The 24,103-nt window shown below is 38.2% G+C and overlaps 1 protein-coding gene across 1 annotated transcript in view; it reads right to left on the reverse strand.

Annotated features, from left to right (window-relative positions):
* The window catches only part of PCLO (piccolo presynaptic cytomatrix protein), a 373,983-nt gene that overhangs the window by 134,288 nt on the left and 215,592 nt on the right, over positions 1-24,103 (reverse strand). The window contains exons 7-9 of the mRNA XM_009883002.1: positions 19,981-22,189; positions 14,564-14,700; positions 7,020-7,101 (exon numbers count right to left, since the gene is read on the reverse strand). Coding sequence (XP_009881304.1) covers positions 7,020-7,101; positions 14,564-14,700; positions 19,981-22,189 — 2,428 coding nt within the window. The remainder of the gene's footprint in view (positions 1-7,019; positions 7,102-14,563; positions 14,701-19,980; positions 22,190-24,103) is intronic.

The following is a 24,103-nucleotide window of genomic DNA, read 5'->3' on the forward strand; positions in this document are numbered from 1 at the left end:
CCATGGTAATTTACTAGTCAGCTTGCTGTTTGTTGAAATTAACCCTTCAAAATTCAGGGGTTTTTTTTTGTGACAGGGATAAAGGTAATTTATTTACATTCATAGCTTGTTTGTTTAAACACTGCAGTCTTCAATTCTGTATTAAGAGAATGATACGATAATTTGTTTCTACCCACTAGAAGATGCGGCTAAACGAGGGAAATTTCAGCATTTTCTGAGAAAATGGTATATTCTCAAGCCAATGACTGCTGCTGTCCAAGACATCAGAAAGCAGCAAAATAATTTTTTTTTTTTACAGAAAACAAAGACAATTTATGATCTAATATGCAAATTAGCACTTTGATATATCTTACACTTTTGCATCCCTAAATTGTATCCCTTTCAGAAAAATGTGTGTTGTAGTGACTAAGGGGAGGCTGATTTTTTTTTTTGGGGGGGGGGGGGATTCATGTAATTTTGGGGTGCCTGTCCTCAGACAGCTTTGGCTTTATCAGCTTTGACTGCCTAATATCAGCATCACTCCCTTTCTTGATGAACAGATTTCTTCAGGAACAAGAACACTTTCTGGCAAACTTTAGGTTATTTAAAGAAAATTTTGCTAGCAATCCCCCTCCTCCAACTTCTTTTCACTGAAGTAAAACAGCAAACACACACGCAGGCACCGAGTGCATATTACCTGTAAACAATATTAAAGTGAAAAAAAATCAGAAACACAGGTAACAAGGAGCAGAGGTTTCACTTGACAAATACTGCACCTCAGTTTGCTTGGTGCAATGACGCTGTGAGATAATCAGAACCTCAGAGCTCCTTACCAATCCATGAGGAACATTTCCTTTGCGTCAGTGACCTGCAGAATCAAAATGTCTTAACTTTAATCATCCTGCATCCAGATTGCCTTGGAGCGTACACCTTGTGCACTTAGAAGACCTGTACAAATCTGTGATTAGCTAAGTAGTAAATGGAAGGCAATAATTCTCAAAATGCTCATCCTCTGGAATGTTCATCCAACTCAAACAGGAATTTGTCTCTCGGTGATGAGGAGCAACGTGGTCCTTTAGACAACCATTTCTCTACAAGTCTTTTGGTTGTACTATTGCTTCTTTGTAACTAAGCCATAGCTGTTCATCCCATCTAATTTAAGCTCTCTACAAGACAAAAATCATAGTTTAAGTTAGTCACCCCATGCTCCCTTTACAATAAATAGAGGAAAATAGCCATATCTAAAAGGTGGTTTATTCAAACTCTTTCAATCTCCAATAAATTGCCCTTTCTAACTGCCTAGTTCTAGTGTAATTATTAAACCTATGCATACTTTTGATAGCCAGTATGCAGAGAAGGCAGCGCAGGGTCTTCATCTTCCTCTGAGAGTCATTAAGATAATTTATGCCTCACCTGGGAAGTGAGACCTGAAACTGACATTTCTGCATTATTAACTTTTTCTAATGTCCTTGACAAGTTGTCTCAGCAATGATACGCATCCCTGAATGTCTCGTCTTCTAGTTCTTCATAAGAAAATGCTGACCTGCATTACTTATCTCCAAAACAGGGAAATTTCTGTTTTGGCTTCTGTGAATCCCATTCTTACGTGCCTGCTTTCCTCTTGGTTTTCCATGGGAAAGTGGGGGCCTGACTTAACTCTAACAGTCAGCGTTGCAGTGATCTGCTTCTGCAGCCTTTTCTGCAGGAGAGCTATGAAAGCAAATAGGACCTTTATAACCACATTGCCCTCTCAATTACCTCCACTCATCTTAAGATCTTATTAGACATCCTTCAACGGATGTTCATACACTGAAAAAAGCATAAAAATCTGAGCTGCCAAAAAGGGTTCATGGAAACTGTTTTAAATACACACACTAGTGCTATTCACATTAAGTTAATTTAGAGAGAAGGCACATAGACATGGTCTATGTCTCTACAAAATTTTTCTAACAAATAACAAAATTTGTTTGTTGTCTTTTTTTTTTTTTATTTTATTTAGAAAAGCAGAATGGTATTAAGTTGTTTCTAAGATTGCGATTAAGACACGAACAGACATCCCTCCATCCCTTTATTTCCATTCCTGTCCTCAATTACTGCCATATGACTTCACTGCAAAATCTCTGACGTTGTCTGGCTGTTACAGCTCTGTCCCTTTCTGTTTATGGGTTTTTACCTTCTGTGCCTTCTCTCTGATAAGGAGAGTGTTTGAGGGAATGATGACCATTAATTAGGGATTAAATCCTTCCCCAGTGACAAGTGGGCTGTTGGGTTTTTGTGCAAAGTATTATCTCAATTCTTCACAACATTAAACCAAAGAAATAGGATAAGTAATCTTCTGAGAAATGAGTATGAGGACCAGAGATGGGTTACACATCTTACCCTTTGTCTTTGACTACTGTATCACAGTCAACACAGACTGTGGTTATATTTAACATGTTTTTAAATTGATTAGTAATCACATATTCACTGCACTTCAGTATTTTGCTGTTAAGAACTGAATTTGCTGAACTTGCAGGTGAAAGAACCCTAATTGTATAGGGTTATTTATTTAGAGACTATCTACAGCAGTAAGGACTTGCTATAGGAAAACTCTTCTAATTGTCTTCCTCTCTCTTGGGACAAGTATCTCATGAGCTAGCATGCTGCAGAGGTGTAGCGTTGTGTGCAGGAAATATAAAAATCTTTATGGAGAGTGTGAGGCATCTCTGACGCGTGTGCAGTGCTACAGCTACCCTGTCATCCTCTTAGCAGTTTCACTGACATCACTGCTAAAGTGAAGATTAGAGATAGTCTTCTGCCCACAGACTAATTTTCTTCTTTACTATAAAGCTCACAGGTTTTTCTGAATTGCTTCTCTGCCTTTTATTTTTTTTTCATCAGAATTGAAGAGGATGCTCCACAGCACGGACAGTCTGACTGCTCAAAGGTACATTTGGCTCCCTGGAAACACAGAATATCCTGCCTTTGGAAAGGGAAGAATTACTTGTGACTCAGCCTAAGTGAGGCAAAGCAGCAAAAATTACCTTTGACTGAGTGCACTCATTGTACTGGTACACCTACTGAGATTTGTCTGCCTTGCTGGATTTTCACCCAGTGTGTCTAAACAGCTTTCTGATCAGGGATAACACAATGTAAGTTTTTGTCTTTGCAACATTTCCAAAGGCGTTGCCAATACTTTCACTGCCTTCAATAGCCATGTCCTCTCTTCACTTTTTCAGATATAACTATGATGTGTCAAAAAAACAGAAATAAAATGCTGGCAGTACAAAACGGTGCTTGTGCTCTATACTAAAGGATCCAAAAGGAACAAGGGATTCTCAGTGAAAAAAAACAGTGAGATTCTGGAGTGTTAAATACTGCTACATTATCATTCACTGATCACTGCCATCATTGCTTTAGCACCTTGGCATAACCATGATGCCAATACTTTTTTTTAATTTTTTTTTTTTAATGCAAAATATTAATCAATCTTTGCAGAGAAAATCCTTGGCAATTCCTTCATATCTATCAGCACTGCCTGAGGAGGGGACATTGCATACCTTGAAAAGAAGAGCTGTGAGTTCTAGATGATGGCATGTGCAAAAGAAACAAGAACCCCCAAGAGCAAGTATACATTCATTTTTCATTCAGAACTACTGTTCTCTTGTCATCACAATTTTGGCCGAGTTCCTCATTCCTTAAACACCTCATTCACATGCTAAAATTTGCAGTAAATGTTTTTGTGTTCAAAAATATGCCAGATTATGTAAGAGGCATCAAAGGCATCTGTATCTCAGAGCCAGTTTTCATTAATCAAGAAAGCAAATAAACAGAATGCATGTGCACGTAATACATAGTGATACAGCCTGAATTTTAAATGATTTGGGACTATTCTTATTATTGATATTCATAATGCGACAATTTCTGGATCCACAATCAGGCAGTAATCTCCACTATGTTAATTATGTAATAAGATCTATGGAATTAAAATCATAATGGTGAGACTAGGATGAAATTCAAGCTTGCCCTACAGTTACAGCCAGGTATAGCTGGGTACCAAGCCTGACCCAGCACAGTGTGTCATTAATGCCCAGGTTGGCCCAGAAATTCCCAATGAGATGAGGTGATGGGCTGAACCACTGGCCAGCTTCCCAGCAAAACAGCTGATCAGCAGTGACAGGAGTTCTCCAAGTGGGAACTGTGGACAGTTTGGGAGATTTCCTCATCTAGCTCCTGCGGCGCACACAGCAGTTAAGATACACTATTTGTATATTTAAGATGTGCTCCTCACTTCCCTGGCAGGAGAACCTGTCAGTCTCAGGCAGCTCCCCAGGCAGCTCCTGCTGCTGAACTGCCCAAACTGTACATAGATCATTTACATCATTAGTAGAAACTGTTCTTGCATGTGCAGACATGATCATATAGAATGGGCTTTTTGTACATAGCTAAGGCAGAGGATCTTTTATGCATACTGTAAGATAATCAGAAGCAATGGATCACGATGGCCAGCTGGCTTGTAAGAATCCAGCAACACAACAGTTCGGGGAGTCTCATCGGATACAGCTGAAGATGCTGCTGCAAGGATGGTCACAACAGAGGCTCCCATCACCACCCGGACAGCGAGTGGCTGTTGTCTTGGAGAGATCTGAGTCCCCATGAGAGCTTTACTGAGGGTTGTTGTTTTTTTTAACATACGCTCTTCCTGTGCCTATGCAACTAGTATAAGGCAAACAGTTAAATAAAATGATTCAACACCTCGTTTTAGTACTTTTGATAAGAAAGAGAGGGGGAGGGAGAAAAGGAGAGCAGAAGGAGAGGAAGGGAAGAAAAAAGAAACAAAGAGAAAGAAACCAGCCAGCCAACCAACCAACCATGGCATCCAGATTAATATCCAACAATCTTGTAGTGAGGTAGATGTGGTGATATAAGCGTATATATTGTTTAATTTACCAATATCTTACGTAACTTTTGCTGTATAATAGATTTCTAAGTCAGCCTCTGGTTAACAGTCATTGTCTGATTAATAAACAAAGATGCTTGCTATTAGTTTGCAGATAATGGTTAATCAAAATTGAATTTTTTAAAAAGTGAATAAAACTCATGTGTATGTCTCTGGGAGGGGCCATTTGGAAAGTTGAAGGTTAAGCAGAAAGCACTGCACATTTAAAGAGAGTTTCTGTGTGCTATAATCCTTCAGATACTGAAAGGGGCAGGAAGGGAGGTACAAAGTCAGGCAGTTGTGATACTTCAAAGATGTACAAGGAATGAAAAATACAATGATTTCTTCTAGCTCAGGTCCTCCCTATTGGTACCCTATTCCACCTTTGGCTTTTTTCTGTACAATTCGTAATTAAGCATTTTCATATTTGTAGGTAAATCATATAGAAGTATGTCTGTGCAGGTCTCCATGGGTGTATCTGAACTAAACCCAAAAAGTATGACTGCAGCTTGTAGACACATAGCCAAGCGTGCTTACTGCAATTAGAATTTAGGTACAATATAGCACAGCCACAGCAGCGAGCAATCCCAGCATGGGCTATGAAACCTTAGCAGGATCCTGAGTGAATATTTGATCCTGCGTGACCTCATGCTGTGCAGGGCATTAGTAAATGGGAAGTCAATATCTACACCTTGGTTTTCCAGCCATGGCTTACAAGGCATTTACCGTGAGGCACAGTGTGTTGCTGTGGTTGCCAGCACAACAGCTAGTAGAGAATTTGGAACGAGCATTTTACGTTGCAGGAGGGTAAGCAACTTTACACAGGCGAGCAGAACTTCAGCAACATTGAATCACAAGCTATACACAGTTGTGTGGTTGCAATTCCACTTGTTCTTGAGTAAGGGAGCAGCTTGGATCACAGCATTGCTCATCACCCCCAGGGTGAAATTCTCCACGAGGAAGTCAGGGAGGTCCGTGGACTGCAAAGGCCCGGGGCAGTGGTGGCTGACACAACAGTGGACCCGGTGGCTTCTTCCAGACTGTGCTACGTGGGTGGAGGGGTCTGAAATCATCAGTGGGTGTTACGCTGACTAGCAAGAAAATACCTCATGATATATGCAGAACATTCGTTTAACACCCTAAATACGAGGTGGATACTGGGGGTGGAAGTGATCAAGATTTTACTGCCAGAAAACCTGTGAAAACAATATTTAGCCATTCAAGTAAGTTCGTGCCACTTTCTACTTAATGCTCGAGGGAACACCCGAGCTGGCAGTTGGTAATTACTTCTGCGCAGAAACAGCTTGACACACACTGTTAGAATTTTTTAAGTCAGTTAAAAGAAAGTCTGATGGTTCCATGGCAGAACCTCTTAAAGCATGTACCTCTGAAAGAAGAAACAGCATATTAAAAAAAGCTTTGAGTTCCTTATCATTATTAGATGTGAGAAAGAGTGTATTTCCAAAAGCTCAAACAAACAGACCTTACCTGTGCTAGACCCTGTAACTGGCAGGCTTTTACAATCTGATACATGAAAACACTGTGTCCCTGCTCACAGTCTGGGAGGTGAATGAATATAACCTTTGCCACTTTGATCTCCTTTGGAAGCAGACTCTGACTTACGCGAACATTTGTGTTAGCATTAGGGAAAAGAGAATAAATCCAAAGTCCTGTCATAAATGCCTCTATGTGAAGATATCACAGAAAAATGGGATCTGATTGTTCTGCTACCCCCCTGTGTAGAATAGTTCCAGTACAGAAATAATAAAATTCTGGTTTCTGTACATGTTGAACACCTACACAAGCCTGTTTTATAGAAACGTCTCATACAGAGAATATAGAGTCATATAAAAAGCAAGAGCAAACAGACTGCTCATATGTATAACACAACAGATTTTCCCTCTGTTTTTAATGTCCCTATAGCTTATGTATCTTGAACAGATGTTGTGACCTTTTTTCCGCACTGCTGCTTTCTGTTACAACCAACTAGCAAGATTTAAAATTACCACTGATTTTCCTGCTGCATATGACACAGGAACTATTTTTAATACTGCAAATCTTTTGCGTGATTCATGCTTTTCAAATTAATTATCATGTCTAGTAGAAGAATGTTGTTTTTTACCTGAAACCGTGTGATCCTTTGGGTCTCTCAGTAGTTTGAGCCTTGCGTGAGGGAAAATGTACTGCAGGGGCTTCCCATTTATCTGAGGAAGACAAATATGCATGTCATAAAAAGATAAACCAGTATCAATTGTATCAGTAATTTTAGCCAGCTGAAACAGAAACAAGCAAACAAACTAATTTCATCAAGAGAAATATCACAACTTCACAATTCAAACCCTCCTGCAACTTTCAAGACATTTGTCAGAGTGCAAAATCCTTCTGCAGGGGAATGAGTTTGCTCCATTTTGAATATGGCTTTGGTTTTTACTTTTATTTCCTAATGTCAAGAAGGTGCTCACTGTTTTCTGTAGCTTCTCTTAACATTAACCCTTTGTCCAAGCAACATTCACTAGAAAAATGAAATTAAATATAATTCCTGTAGTTATTATAAAATCCTGTTCATACAGACCGAAACAAAATGATGGTTGAATGTGTAAACAGCCACGAGTTACTGCTTTAGTTTCAGCAAAACCACACATTGCAATGTACCTCACGTCATCAAATTCCAAAAGCCTTTTGAAAGACCCAACCTAAAACTTTTAGGACTACATTTTATACGAAAATGTGCAACATTCACTGGGACTGATACTGGAAAGCGTCAAAGCTGAAAGAAACACATCTGTACAACACGCACTGAAGAGACAGGTTTCCAGCTGGGACGGTCCCACCTGCCCCAGGACATGGGCACAGGAAGGGCCAACAGCGGAGATGAACCCACTCGCCAGGGACAGCCACCGCGAGCCACCACAGCAAAATGCAACGCTCGCGTGGCTCACAGCTGTCACACACCCTCCTCGCCTGTAGTTTCGGTCTTTCGGAAGCAAAGCAGAATCCGTCCCCTCTCTGCCTCTCCCACGTTGGTGCTGAGCCTGAGCCCTGCACCAGTGCAGAGAGGGTGATGGGCTGTGCCTGCTCCAGGCTGAGCATTCACAGGATGCGACTTGGGGGGGGGCAGGTTCAAGGAGCCATTGGGACAGTATTAATCAGCATGGATATGCAGCAGCCTGAGTATATCACCAGCCTGCTGCCAGGAGTTTGTTTCTATTATTTATATTTAAGTGGCATTTAAAGGGATTAAGCTCCTCCTAAACTAAGCACTTCAAACTCAGCTTCTGCCCTGGAGAATTTATGATGTTAATGGATAGCACACATAAATTGTGGGAGAGGAAACAGAGGAGTCAAGAGATTTGCTCGGCTCAATCCCGCAGTGAGCAGAAGAGTTTATACATCTTTTGCTGTAATTCAGTTTCTTATCGAGTGAATGACGTTGCATCTAGACGGCTGAAATCTTCCCATAACACACCGAGAGTGGTATTGACTGTAATTAATCTCAGACAAAAAGGAGATCATGGATTTGGTGCTGGACAAGTACTCCAGAATAAATCAGAACTTGAGATCAGGTAGACTTTAGGTCTTATCATGGAATTTTGCCAGGACATAGGGTCTAATACTACCAGAAGTGCATAAAGTGCCCTGAGACTTCCACACTTATAAATGGATAGGCACTTTGCTACGTTTTTAATGACATTATCAGAAATTCAGCAAGTGTAATTTAACAGTAAAAATTATGTCTTTCCCACATGTAGCTTTCATAAAATTGCAAAAAAACTGAAATAATGTATTTAATTTTATTTTTGATTAAATATAAAAGAATACAAAATAACACTATTCAAAAGAAGCAGTATGAATACATCTGAAAAGTTCCTTAGCTGGGATCCATTTTGGTGGGAGCAATTCAATTTAACTGAGGAACATTGCACCTCATAAACTTAAATTCACATTGTTTTTAATTGCCCTATCTTACCTTTCTTTAGCAAGATTGCTTTTTTGAATAAATAATAATCCAATAATATTCAACACTATATTGTACATGATTTGTGGACAAATATATCAGAAAATATAGACTGTCTCCTGCTTTAGTCTATTACTTCCTCATTACTTTCACTTTCAGAATTTTATGATAAGTACAAATCTTGGTGATTCATACAGTTATGAATAAAAGCATTAGATTTTATTAGAATTCAGGGTAGCACATTATTTTTTATTGCTGGTGGGAATCAGTACTTAAATTGAACACGTCGTTAGGCATTCACCTTCAGAACAGTGTTTGTCTGAAAGTGGCAGAATAAATAGGAAAAAACAGTGGTTGCTGTAAATACATAATGGAAAGAACAGTTATGCTGGTTTTGATGGTTTTACTTTATCCACTAAAGCCCATATATATCTATCTGAAATCTACTAGTCCATTTGAAACCCTGCAGAACATGAATTATTTTGGGTTGCCAAGTCTTCATATCTGACTTTCACTAAAGGCGATTTTGCTTCACCTGAATCTATGCCAGGGGGGCCTTCTAGCTGACTGTTGTCCCAGTTACCCCAGGGAAGATACAGAGAGACCCCACCGAAGTCACACAATCAGGACCATGTAAGTCTGCACCACGGTGCAGAAGGGGCAGTCCCTCTGCTGGGAGGAATGGAGGGCGGGTAAGCCCCCAAGCCCAGATTTAGGTCACAGGGCAAAAGATGACTCGATCCCGCTTATTTGCTATGAAACCCACGCAATCCGGCCACCTGTCCTTGCCGTGGAATCCTCACCTCACCTTTCTGGGAGCATTCCGTACACTCGACTAATAATTCTTGCAGTGCCAATGCCACCCTTTTCTGACCACAGACACATTTTGACTCTCCGGGGCACCTTCTCTCCTACTGTGCTCTTTGAGCTGACGTGGGGCTCAGCTCACTTTTTTCTGCACATTCCTCAGTGGGCCCTTGGGGGTTGCATCCCAGCGAGTTAAATGAAAACTGGGCTATAAAGCATTTCCTCCAGGAATTTAAGCTCTGCTCTCCTGCTTCGTATTATTAGTCAGCTCAAAGCCCCTCCGAAAAATGGAATGAATGGCAAATACATGTGCTGAGGTTTTCTAACACTGTTAATCAGTTTAAATATACACTTTATTTTCCCTTTGTTGTCTTTACATGTTTTGTCTGATAAAGAAACTCTATGGAAGCCTCATATAAGGGAATTTTATATGGTAAAGAGGACAAATAAGAAGAATAATTTCTTTAGTGCTGTATTTAAGTTTAAGAAATAAAATGGCGGTAGTCCTGTGGGAAATACTGTCTTTGAGGGATTTTTTACCTGAGTTAGGTATCCAGGAACAGGCCGGTGGATGCTGAAGGTGAAGGGTTAGACAGTATCTATCCTAATTTCCAAATAGGACAGTTATTTGCATGATCACACAAGCGCTGTGAAAGCTGGCACCAGGAATTTCCACAGCTGAGGTAATCTTCCGCTTTGGACCGCTACATTTCCTCTGTGCAGAGCAAGAATGTCAAGTTTTCTAGAAATCCTAAAGGTGGAAAGTTCTCTCTACTGATAGATCCCTGATGATAGCAAGATTTTGCAAAAAAAGCGTTGAAGAAAAACAACAAATACAATGTTCCTGCTCATTAATAAATTGAGAAGTGAATGGCCTTTGCATCTGCAATTCGGTCAGTACAGAACTTTGACGTTTGATTTGGAAGTCATTCTGACAGAACAACATTTCTGGGTGACTAAAAAATGAGAAACTGCCTGCTAAATTCTATCTTGAATTACAGTGAGGGGGTGGCTAACAATTCATTCATTAGATCAGATATTTTAACAATTACACTAAATTTGGACATGTCCTATTTCTCATTGTATTTCCAGAGAACATGAATCACAGAATGCCTCCACGGCCAAGCCTCAGAGAAAGTAGCTTACTACAAATTAAAATATAATCTCTGTGAGAGTTGGAAAACAATCAAAACTAAGCAGTATGGACTTACAAAATGAGGAACTAAAGTTTGCAGGTAGCCTTCTGGATCTCTGTCACAAACAGTATTTTCTCATTTTAACCCCACTGCTCACCTTATGACCCATTTTTTCATAATTTCTGTATATGCAAGTACTCCTAAAAAGGCGTGACTTAAATTTCAAGGGAATGGTACAGACCCACGAACTAAGACGAGCATATACTTTTTGAGGGCCTTTAGAAATAGGTGATTAACATTCAAAAGGTAGCATCTCTAAAGCCCTTGCCTTTTTTTTTTGTGATCAGAAAACTGTTGCCAAAGTGAACTGATGACAATACACTGGTATTATGATGAATTTGGGATCCCATTCTTCATTTAGAGCTTAAAAAGACCCACCTATGATCACTGGAAGTTCTGTATTTAAAACCCCTCACTGAACCCTCTTCTGTTAATATACTCTCACTGTCCACCTCCTTGTCATGATCTCTTACTCCCCTGGCATATCCTCCTACTGCTCCTTCCCAACCTGTTTGAGACAGCCAGTTTAGTTCAGGATATACAAATGGTTTTCACAGGAAATAATCATTAAAAATAGCCTCGATGTCTGGAGATTTAAAGAAGTTATTGGTCAACTGGAAGTGACTAAGCAAACTGCTGAGGTCAACAGGAATCAGTGAGAAATCTGCAACAGATTGTGTGCTGATGAGCTTTAAACCATGTCTACCCTCCTCAGGTAAGCAATTCAGAATCACTATATTGGGAAACAGCTATATAAAATACTAAACTGCACTGCAATCTAATGTGATTTAAGAACACTGTAGCACCACAGGAGTTGCTATAGAAACAAATATATTTTAAAATTAATGATACAGTACGTGAGCCTAATCCACCAGTTTATAAGAAATCCATGGAAACCTGGAAGTTCATGGTTGTCACTCCACTGCATTCTTACTTCAAAAGCCCAGGGTTGTGCTTTATTTATAACCTTGAATTGTACAAGCTCTGTGGGACGTAATCAAGCAGTTCTGTTATCATCTAGTAAGGAAATTGATGTTTCACACATGTGAAACAAAATCTTCTGGAATACAACTATCATAGTGGTCAGTAAAATTCATATTTTTTACAAAGCAGAAAATACAAATGGAAAATTTGCAGCCAATAAGTGTATCTGGAAACTTTGACTAATACATTACCAGCAGATTAGTGCTATTCATGCAAATACTTCCTTTTGTGGCTGGTTTGCCCTCAGTACAGGATATTAAAGGAGTTGCAATGGCTTAAGTACTACGCTAACTAGGAAGCTGTCATCCTAACTGATTTCAGGAAAGCCTCTGCAACAAAGCAAGCTCTGGGTGAAGGTGGACCTGTTCAGATGGTCAGGATGAAGAACCATTTGCCATTTTTGACTCCAGAGTACATTATGCTTGGACACCACATCCCTCTGTGCAGAACGGAGTTGTGGATACAGGAGACAGACAGCATGGGACGTGAATTCACTAAGTTTTTTGTTACGGAAGGGGCAGGACTGAAAAAGCCTTTGGGGAGTGTTTACTTTGCCTAAGCACACTCATTGGCCTGAAAATGGTTTATTTGTCTTGATAGCTTTAAAATATAAAATGAATGATGAAAAAGAGAGATGTTAATATTGATTTACTTGCTTCTATTGCCAAGTGTTTTGCTGACAGAATTCAGTGTGCAGCTAATGAAATTTTGTTAAATGGCTCAGACCCTTTTTATTTTGTCTTAAAGTAATTTAATTTCTCGATGTGTCTGAAAATTGTTGTCTCAAACAAATGTTCACAGAAGATATTTAACATACACAAGTTCTGAGTAACATTTTGACAAGGTAGATGATGCAGAGTTGGTGAGAACTGGCATTTCTCCCTTCTGCAGACACATTGATGCTATTTTGTACTACTGGGTGAATGACAGTAGCTAACATGGATGGAAAGAGATGAAGAAGGAATTGTTTTAAAGCTTCTCCTTCCACATCACTTTTCTTCTGCAGAGGCTTTACATGGCACCACACAGAATTATTTAGAACATGTTCACCCTCCAATTTCCATCCCAGATTTTACAAAACCTTAAAAAATGCCTTTGGCAAGATTTTAAATGTGCTATCTCTATTTCCATATAAACATGGGGATATCACAACAGCTTCAGGGACAAAAAAAATACATTTTCCTTCTGGAAATAATCCGGGAAAACAAGAACTCTCAGGCCCCTTAACCTTCCTCACGAAAAATTTTGATCAAACTCTTTCAACTGGTCCTAGTGTGGTGCTATTTATATGACAGAAAAACAAAGATCGGACCTTTGTGACTAGTAACTTGCCCTACAGCTGTTTCCCAGGACCAAAGCTGTGGAGTGATAAAAGTTAAATACATCTTACTAACCACCTCTATATCACAGAGCTCAGGATAACACTAATCCTTGTCTTAGAACTTGATTTTCAAAGCAAATTTTTAATTTTACATCAGGATACTGTAGTGGTCAAATACAATTTTGTATGCTCAGAATAACACATGTTTCTCATGAAGATTAAAGTGCTCAGATAGGCAGTTTTTCGTCTATTGCCAGTGATATTAAGAGTTGTGAAGACTCTAAAACGTCCTTTATCCTGCAATAAAATCGGTTCATAGAGTGAGTTATTTGAATAGATTCCTGTAAGACTTGTATCTTTTGTAAAACCTTCTTTCTCAACAAGAAATGGGCAGCTTGGTACAACCTAGGCTGTGTAAATCTCACCACATGCTAAACTAGAGATATGAAAAGAGGGAAAAATAAAAATAAATGGCAGCTTCTATTGTAAGATAATTGAATTCTTACTTCATAAAACCTACATCCCATTGTCAAATGTCAGTGAAAATGCTCACCAGCAAAAAAGTTTTGAAGGTTGCATGACAGTAGGATATTCCTTTTTGCATATTATCTGAGTAATTAACATGAGTAATATAAACTATTAAGTACCACAAAGGGGTCATGCAATACCTTCTCTTCCATCCATTGCATCTCATGGAAAACAGAGTATAATCTCAATCAATCAGTAAAAATGGTAACTGAAACAACCAAGTGAAGACCTTAAAGATTTGAAATATATAACCTTCATTAATACAAAGAGAATATCTGACAGTATACTAATGTGAACTAAATTTCAAAGTTGGCAAGCTTGAAAAGCAGAATGTGGTATTTTTCTTTCTCGCTATAATAAATGAAACATTCTATCTGTTAGATTGATAAAATCTTGCTCGTTTGTTCAGTAATTGATCACAGACTGTTGGGATTATATTGACCAACTGAAAGTAGGAACAAGTGTCAACAGGATAACACAACTCATTTCCTTAAGCTTGAAGAAAGGGCTTGAATTTGGATGGGATAAAGCTGGTAAGGTAAAACGGGACTAGCTGTTTTCTTTTTTTGTTTTTATTTTTAATGGGAATACCTAATGTATAGATAGTTCTGGTTAGCAGATTAACTCCTATCAGATATGTTTCAAAAATGAAAAGATAACCTGCAAAATTAATACTGAATTGCAGATGAATGTTACTCTAATTTCATCATCAAGTACTGATGACAAATACAGGTTCAGCAGTAGCTGAACCTGTATTCACTTTAGCTGAATGTAGCTGAAATTTGATTAATCCTGTATGCCCTACACTATCAGACAGTATGATTAAATTGTCAAACATTTATAAAACTAAAGGGACAGCTTACTTGACAGCTTACTTGATCTTGGTGTTGACTTGGTGGTCGAGAGTGGGACAACTTCTCTGGCAGCCTTCTGTCGAGCCCATGTCCATTATCCAAACGAGATTCCCTGGGCTTGTCAAACCAATCTGTTTCTTCACGACGGAGATGATAGGCTTTGAAAACCAAGGACAGGTAAAATGTTCTGATCCAGTGCTGGGCAAAGGGCAATAATGTGCACTGTGCATAGCAAACATGCATAGTGGTTACCAACTGGCCATGCAGCTAAAGCAAAGTTACAGGCGAGACTTGAGACATTGAACTTGGGCATAATTTAGCTGTAAGTGGTATAGCAAAGTGAGAAGATTCTGTTTATGTCAGAACTATGGATATTAAATACCAGAAGAAACCCACTGCCTAGTGATATAGCCATTTCTGTCCTCCTGGCAGCTCAGCAATGCACTGCAGATTTCATACATTTCTAAAATGTTTGATGAAAAAAATTAGTCAAATTAGTTACTTTGCAGTAAGCTAAGGAAAAAAAAAAACAAAAACCACAACAACAAAAAAACAAAACAAACCCCCAAAAATCAACCCTCAAAACCCAACCTCCACTAATTCCCAAACTCCTGAACCGGATATTGTTCAAAATATTTTGGAAACAATCTAGAACTGCTTATAAGAAAACTGAGACTTCTTTATGAAATCAGTATCAACCCAAATCAAAGAGGATATGAAGTAATCTATACCCATTGTAATTCTAAGCAGAAATGTTGCAAGTGTTGTAATTTTGAATTCCATCCCCCGATTTTGCAGTATGAACCTTCTTTGTGTGTGGAAAGTTAGCCAGAATGTTCTTTCTGCAATAATTCTATAAGACTAATGTTCTTATATTTGCAGCAGTTTTAAACCTGTATAAAATCTATTGTGTTAGATACTCTTTTGGGATCAAATAACACCGTTTCATTGGGATCAGTTTTGCAAGTACACATATTTATGCTTACTGACTATTGGGTGAACTGACATAGATTCCACTCCATTGGGCTCAGAGTCAGCTCTTAAGAATTTAATAATATTTTCACTATACAACATACAGATTTTCATCTCTGTTGCCCATCAGTGTAAGCCAAAACAGTATGCAGCTAATCAGAATGTAATGAAAGTTTGAATTTTATGCTTTAACAACCAGACAAATTTGGAATTCAAAGAAAGACAGTATTTGTTTCAGCAAAGCCACCAGAAATTGTAAACCTTAAATAAGGTCAGTTGTTGCTATGGTAACAAGAGGGAATGTAATTGTTCCGTGACACAGAAGAGAATTTAAAATGAAAAATGGTAGTAACATGCATAGCCTTCTCTATTTAGTTGTTAAAGTAAACATAATCTAATTGGTTTAACAAATAATTTGAAAAAGTTTAATGGGAGGAAAAAAAGTTTTGTTTTTTCATTACTATTTTATTAAATTTCTTTAATACGAAGAATAATATGTATGTGTGATTTTTTAAAAATAATACTTTGTGGTAAAAAAACCATCCTATATTATGTCAGGCCTTTGGAGAATTCTTAATCTTGGTTCAGATACTATGCAGTCTCCTAACTGTGCACAAATTTGATCTAATATGAAATGGTTTAAAAATATTATTTAGATCAGCATGTATGAATTAAATAGAAACATTATTAAAGGTTGATGCTTGCCTGGTTAGTGATTAGTTATTGATTAATTGCTCTCAATAAACCATTATGATCTAATACACAAATCCTTTATGCCAATTGACTAGCGCCTGCACGTACCAGGCAGGTTCATAACTCATCCTGACTGAACTTCTTACTGAAGCTTACATGAAGAACCTAATGCATTTTTCTGATCCCAGACACTAGTGCTGACTATCGCAATCCATGTCATTAGCTGAGCAGAAGAAAGAATTTTTTTTTTTTCTACTCCTGTCTCAGCTGAAATAACTTTTGCTGGATTTTTTGTTTAGAAAAGCTAGCACATTATGTAGAATATCATACTGCAGTTTGGACTAGCCTACTTTTTTATCAGACTGTAATAAATGTGCGTATTTTATATGAAATTAAAAAAGGTAGGTATGTATGTATATATAGACACACGCACGCCACACTCATATGGACATACACGCACAATTAATTGGTTTTGGCTTGATTAGTTGGGATTTGTTTCAGCTGGAAACCTGAGAACAGCCAAGATGAGTCACTGACAGTCATAGAGGATACTTTTTTTTTTCTAAGACTAACAATATGCAACCAGACGGTTCCACCTGTAAAAAAACTTCTGCTGGAGCAAATAATGTCCCATGCTGTTAACCACCCACAATTTAACAAGGTGAAATTGAACTCCAGGCTAGAGTCCAAGAAACTTGATCAGAGAACTAACAGTGATCACTCTAAATCCCATAGATGAAAAATTGCAAGGGGTCAGCTGTGTTAATGTTTTGATGTCTTCATACCTACATTTTAAACTTCTAAACTCTATGGTAGAATTAAAAAATTAGCATATGAAAGAAAAAAAAAATTCCTTTAGATGAGAAAAGGTACATTTTACATCTTCTCAGCTCACCAGTGGGGACTATTCATATTCACAAAACTGAGCACTAGCTTCAGCACCCTTGAAAATTAGTATCTTCAACATAATAGTTTGTAGAAACTGTGGCAGCTTTGGGGTTAATAAAGAGCTATTTGCTGGATCAGAACTTTCATGGTATTTGGAACCCTGAGAAAATACCAGACATTTCAAAGCTCGGAATGCTATTTATTTTTAGTGGGAACCTCTGTATGTTGTACTCGTTTGACACTAAAGACATTTTTTTTAACCTGTTTGATGTTTAGAATCCTGTTGTAGGTACTACTTATGACTGAAGCATGATTTTAATATTTGTTACAGTATTTAGGTGTACTTGGTTAAAATCAGAAGGTTTGGCCTCAAAGTCCTATTTGTATTCTCTTCTGGTATTCCTTATGAAACGTGACTTAAAAAATGAACAAGTCAAGCACATCTCTCAATTTGAACTGAAGAAAATTCAAATTTAACACTTTGACTTACATTAATTTTTAAGAGTCTTTAACGATGAAAATTCAAGCTTTAGTACAAGAAGAGTTTTCCTAAGATAGTGTTTAAGACTGATTTCTTTTAATGAAATCTCATCAACACCATGCAGCAGTTGTTGTTTTTTTGGTTTTTTTTTTAAAAAAAAAAAAAGAGAAAAAGTAAAGAAAACTGTGTTAGAAGGCTGGATGCAATATGCCAGAATAACTGTCAGGGCACTACAGAGAGAAATGCAGTCCAGGGAAAAGAAGGCCATAACTTTCTGAAGAATCATAATTGCTTCTTTGGAACATTTTTTATCTTACATCCAAATTATATGAACTATTTTCAATTCAAGTTACTTGCTATTAGACAGCATATTTGAAACCGTCATAAAACATTTTGATTTCCCAAGACTTCACATAAAATGGTGCAAAAATAAGTTATTTGTGAAGAAAGAAAAGCTTGATGGAAATTAGAAAAATATGGCTGAAAGGGGAAGCTCTGGTATTCAGGGACATGTCAATCTAATAAGGAAAATGTGAGTTGAGTTAGAATACTTCTGGAAGAGTGTAACTAATCAGACGCTATCTTAAAACTAAAATGCGTTCAGCCTAACATATAACATGTATGCTTTGTACAAATATGTAACAGAAACGTAAGGCAGAAATAGAACTCCTTATGACCTATTTGTAAGAGGTAGAATAGCACCAAATAGGCTTTTTCTGGTCCAGTTCAGTTGTCCTTAATTTTCAGGAGGAAAGTCCTATGTCTTTCACAAGGTGACCCTAGAAAGACCCTTAAAAGTCACAAGTTGAGTTGAGACAAGGTAATATGATAGGAGTTGCAACTTGGGGAGTTCCTTTCAACTGCCTTCAGCTTTAATTATAGGACTGTGTGCTGAGAATTTAAGAACAGTGAAAACACGTAAACTTGTGATAAAAATGAAAAAAGCTGATGATCCTGAACCTTCTCTGAAACACAGGCTTCATGAGGAGTTTGTAAATATATAAGAAATATGAAAAGAAACATTTGGACTCAATGATCTTAAAGGCCTTTTCGAACCTAAATGATTCTGTAATTCTAAACATAGAACAAACCTCTTCAATATATTGTAGTATCAGGAAGGCAAATAGATTCATTTTTCTAACACTTTTGAAAGATTCAGCTTATGTAGAAAAGCAATAATGCAATAATAAACGCTGAGGTTAACACAAACCTGAAAAATAAACCATACTACTTCATAATCATGCAAATATGTCTTTTGAGACAATCATTGCCATTTACAGACAATATAGCGCATGCAAAGTCTCTTTTATTGTGCAGTAAATACACATAAAAAGTTAAGGGAGCGCATACAATTTTGAACATATTAATTTCATTTTCTTTCAAACTGTCTTTGTGCTTTTTAAACAATTTAGAATATATTAAATCTGAACTAACTCAAACAAAACTGATACATAATTTGCAGTTATTTAGTATTTAACATCAGCTTTAACATTCTGCTGCACTTATTCAGAAGAAACATTTTTAATTGCACCATTTATAATACATCAGAAAGGTTCCTTTCATGAACCAAAGTGAGATAAACTCTTGTGCTTATTTGGCAGACATACTGTATGGGGTGCATATAAAACCAGCTGCGCTGCATAATCCATCAATAGAAGTAAAATACTTTATGCAAGTTTATTGAAGGATGAGATTGTCTTGCACCATCCAAATGACAATTTATCTTACATCATCACAATTCTGAATGCACAGAAGTCCACATGACAGGATGCTTTGAACAAACCATATGTAGAGTGTTATTTTGCTATCACATTAAGCTCTATATGGTTCTAACATACAATATGTACTTAATGAACATACTATTTCTCTATAAATGCAGATCTAAAGGGGTGCATCAGGAGATGGAATTATCAGTTCTCCAATTCTATCATGGAATTTCATGCAAATAAAATTACTAGAGTTTTTTAGAGGATTTGGGAGATTATATCCAAATCCCAACAAAAACTGTTGCAAATAAGTTCAATGATTCACAGTCACTGGAGAAGGCTCCACATAAAGACTGATGGGAGGGTATGTATTGTAGATGGAATATTCTACACAGTATCAAGGAGACATCAACAAGTGAAAAGGAAAATGCACAAGCAAACCAAAAGGAAAGCAAATCAATAACAATACAGTGAGCATGCTAGAGCAGCTTAACACCATCCAGAAACCACTATAAGGGTAAAATAAAAAATATCAAATAAAACAAAACAAATCAACCCCCAAAAATGTAGATACACAGAAGATGCACCAAGGAACAGAAAAAAGAATAAGTCTTTGCAGTATAACAAAAATTAGACACATGCATAGAAATGAGGATTTGCGTTGTGATAGTAAGATACCAGTCTGAGGCCTAATTTACCTTCACTGTCTGACATGGCATGCTGGAAGTCATCCATGATGAAGGCTATATCTCGATCATAGCCTCGAGTCCGTGACTCCTCCCTCATATGTTGCTGGACCTCAGGTAATGAATGGCTCGATCCAAACTGGTCCCGGGTATCTGCAGATATTGGTGGCAAGGGTCCAGCTGCTGCTCTTGCCATGCCCATTGGCTGGCCAACCGGACTTAGTGGGCTCTCTTCCTCTGAGTTCTGTGCTACTATTGGGATCCTCCCCCTGCTTTGGCTAATAGGTAGACTGGTGGGTTTAGTTCTTCCAGAAGGTGCTGCATGGCTAAAGGAAACATCTAAGGGTTCAGCTTCTTGAGCTTTCAGTCTTAAAGAAGAACTGGAAGAATCCCTTTTCAGTGACAAATCAAGCCCATAAACTGAGGAGGGTCTGGATGAGGGCCTAGATCTACTACCACTGCTATAAGACTTGTCTGCTTCATCTTGTAATGCGGATCTCATTGTTGGACCTAGTGCAGTCCCAAGGCTTGCTCCAATGGATGAAGTCAGTGGTGGCCCCATGTATTTCTGTTGGTCAGTGATGTTTTTTCTAAGGCCAAAAGTGATATCATCCTGAAGAAGCCTTGCCCTAGTAGTGATTCCCCCAAGAGTTGAAGTGTTAGAAGTCATATAGCTTGAATAGTCAGGCTCAAGGTCTCTGCTTTCTTGGATAGGTGAAAACTTTGTTAGTTTGGGGTCTATCAAAGCTTTCTTGTGTTTTGACTGCTTCTGGTAAAGGAGGGCTGCTGGGAGCTGCTTAGCAGCCTGTTTCTCAAGAGTGAGCCTACCTATGCTATATTTCTCAGATTTTGGAAAATGCCTGTAGCTGCCCTCCGCGTGGTAATACTGTGACAGGCCAGCCAGATGGTCAAGACTTTCTGCACCTCTACGGAACTCTTGTTTTATCTGGTGTTTCAGAAGTTTGAGCTCATAAGGGTCCTCCATTGGGTCTTCATCAGCTTTAACATAGGAATGTAACCTAGAAGAAGTCTGCAGTGGTGCTAGGAAGTCTGTCACTTCTTGTGCTCTCCTGGCCTCAGTTGTGCGAAGCAGTCGATCTGTTTTGGTCAGATCTTTCTCATGGAGGCTAAAACTGGATCCAAGTGCTCCTGTCCCTTTAGTAAGTTCTCCTATATCATCAATCAGCACATAATTTCGGGGTGTATGATGGTGGTCTATATCTGCATAGAATGAATCTGCAGATATGCTTGATATAGGACTGCTTGCTATGCTGTTTCTCTCATCGAGTCCTATCCTTAAGTCCAAGGTAGAGTATTTACTGCCCAGCTGGGAAACTGCATAATTATTGTCAGTTGAAACTGGTGCTATCATGAGAGGCTGATTGCGAATTACATCATAGTTTGTTGTTATCTTAGGCTCCAAGTATAATGTCGTTTGTCTTGGCTTTGGCTGTATCACCATCATCTGTGATGGGAGTTGGTATGATGGCTGTTGAGATGGAGGAGGTTGAGCCTGTGGAGTAAAGGACATAGTAGCTCCTGTTTGGAAAGCTGTCTGGGTCTGATAAGGTGAAACCTGCTGGTGATACAAAGGCTGCTGTTGTTGGTAATGTGATTGCTGTGTGAACTGAGTTGGTGCTTGAGTAGGCAGGGCAGGAGACGAATACTGATATTGAGCATATGGGCTTGTAGCAGGGGCAAACTGTGTTTCTGGCTGGGTTTGGGGTGGCATAAACTGGTTAAATTCTGTCTGGGGTGCAGTACGCGGTCTTTCCAAGCCATGCTGAGTTTCTATCCTGGTTGACCTGGTATTATTAACTTCACTGTCTGACATATAATCACGTTCTTCTGCTACTCCTTGGAGATAGGCACGCTCTCTCTTTTCTCTTTCTTTCAATAAGGCTTCTTTCCTCCTATTAATGCCCATTTCTAAGTATCTCAGCTTGGCATCTATTTCTTTTTCCTCCTCATCTAGCTCTGCTTGCTTCTTCCTAAGCTTGGCTGATTCACGTTCGACCAGATCCAATTCCCTGTCTATATCCTGAAGAATTTTGGCTCTGGCCATAGTGTTGGTCCTACAAATCCTTCTACGTGAAACTGATCCCACAGAAGTATACGGCGACTGAGTTCCTGCTGTTGCTTCCTCTGGAGGTGGGTTTGGCAGAGTCCTCTTCACCTTCTTTTGAGTGCCTGATGGAGTTACGCTTGAAGAACCCTTTGTCTGCAACAGAAGAAACAAGACTGAATCACTATTCTGGAGGCTTGATCGCAATTTTTTCACAAACTGTTTAAATTTTTTTCATCCTATGGCTATATATCTTAAGCACACACTCTCTCTAATGCAGAGGAAGCTTGTGGTATCTGTGAAAAAGCAGCAGAAAACGGCATGAAAAACAAGCTGGCAGTCTGCTAAAGGTCAGGAAAATAAGCAATCTAATGCAAAATAAGGGTGACACTCACTAGGACTTTGTTTAGTCTAAGAGTGAAAGATCTACTTTATATTCTTGAAATTGAATTGATTGTAATTTAAAAGTTTTTTTTTTATTTCCATATACTTATACATAAACATATAAAATGCACGTGTGTGTGGAAGGGGAATATATATAGATCTACACACCCTCCTTTTATTTAACATTTAATAGGAAAAAAAAAGTTAAATTATAAATGTGCATATACACATATTCATATTAATATATAAATATATGTATAATCTGTACAGCCGAATAAAATTCTCTGAGCCAGACACGGAGCACATACTGAGCAGCTATAACTTTTACTGAAATCCAGACACGAAAGCAGGACTTTCTGGTGCCAACACACTTGGTAAACCAGGTAGTTCTTAGTCCACCTTGTCATTTTTGCCTCACCTCTGCTGCTACATATATATTTTCCGGGAAGATTCTTGTGCTTTACAAAAGTGGTGTGAGTTTACTCCAGGTCACTGAAGACTTTCTTAAATGAAATTTGTCCAGTTCCAAAGCGGCAGTTTAAAACTCAAAAGAAGTTAAGCAGTATAAAAATATGGGAATCTAGTTCAGTCCAGATGTCCAGACTTCCCCACAGTTAATGGTAGAAGGGCGATTCATCGTGATCTAGGAGAAGTATCTACCTTAAGCTGATGAGTCATTTTTTCGAGGTGCCTATCTCTCTTTATCAACTAGGAAAGCAGGCAACACAACTACTTAGATGCAATCCAAATTGCACCCTAAATTACTAGGGATTTTGAGAGATTATATTCAGTTTTGAAGTAAACTTAGGCTCCCACAAAATGCAAATACATTAAAAAGTGGGACTTGAATGATTTTGAAATTGTATCCTATGTCCCCAACAGCTTCTTATGACTTTTGCCTCAGTAAAGTAAAAGGGATTGGTCTATACACATAAACTAAAAATAATCACCTCAGCCATTAGAGAATGCATCCATGTTAATAGCAAAATATGGAAACACTTTAGCACAGTTTAACAAGGGAAGTAAAAAGAATATTAACCAACTTGACTCTTCTGCCTCTGCAGGCAAGCACAGCACGTTAGCAAGCATTAGCTGTTATTAATTAAAAATGGAATTTCTTCTGAAATAAATGCTACTTTATTCAGATAAGAAGTCAATAAGATTAATTTTAATTAGGACTTTAAAAATCACTGTTTTCTCTGTTTATTCTAATATGTTGTCAACAAATTGTAAAACTTTTTTAAAAGTGTTGACAACCCTCTTTTGCTGCTCCCCTGTTACCTAACCTTAGAAAATCACAATAATCAACACATCATTTGTCATGGATCTTTAAAGAAACATTCACTACCTTTTCAAGTGCCATTTAAGCTCTTTTCATCCTCTTCATCTAAATTCCATCAACTTTTGCATGTTTCAGATTTCAATAAACGCAATTTAATTTTGTTTTCAGCTTCCTATGGCCATTTCCCAAACCCATGTTGTGCCAACAAATCAAAGAAACTAATTTTCTCTTGCTCAGTGTGTACTTATAATCAAAGGCAAATTAATCATCTACAGTAGGTCTAGTTGGTTATTAATTTATATTGTAAATTCAGTCCAATACCACAGTTATTTCCCCCTCCCAAACTGAAATAGCAATCACAGATGGTGAAGCAGTCACAGATGGTCACTGGTATTGGGGAAGAG

This window comes from Charadrius vociferus, unplaced genomic scaffold (genome assembly GCF_000708025.1).
Source record: "Charadrius vociferus isolate BGI_N301 unplaced genomic scaffold, ASM70802v2 scaffold32, whole genome shotgun sequence".
Lineage (NCBI taxonomy): Eukaryota > Metazoa > Chordata > Aves > Charadriiformes > Charadriidae > Charadrius > Charadrius vociferus.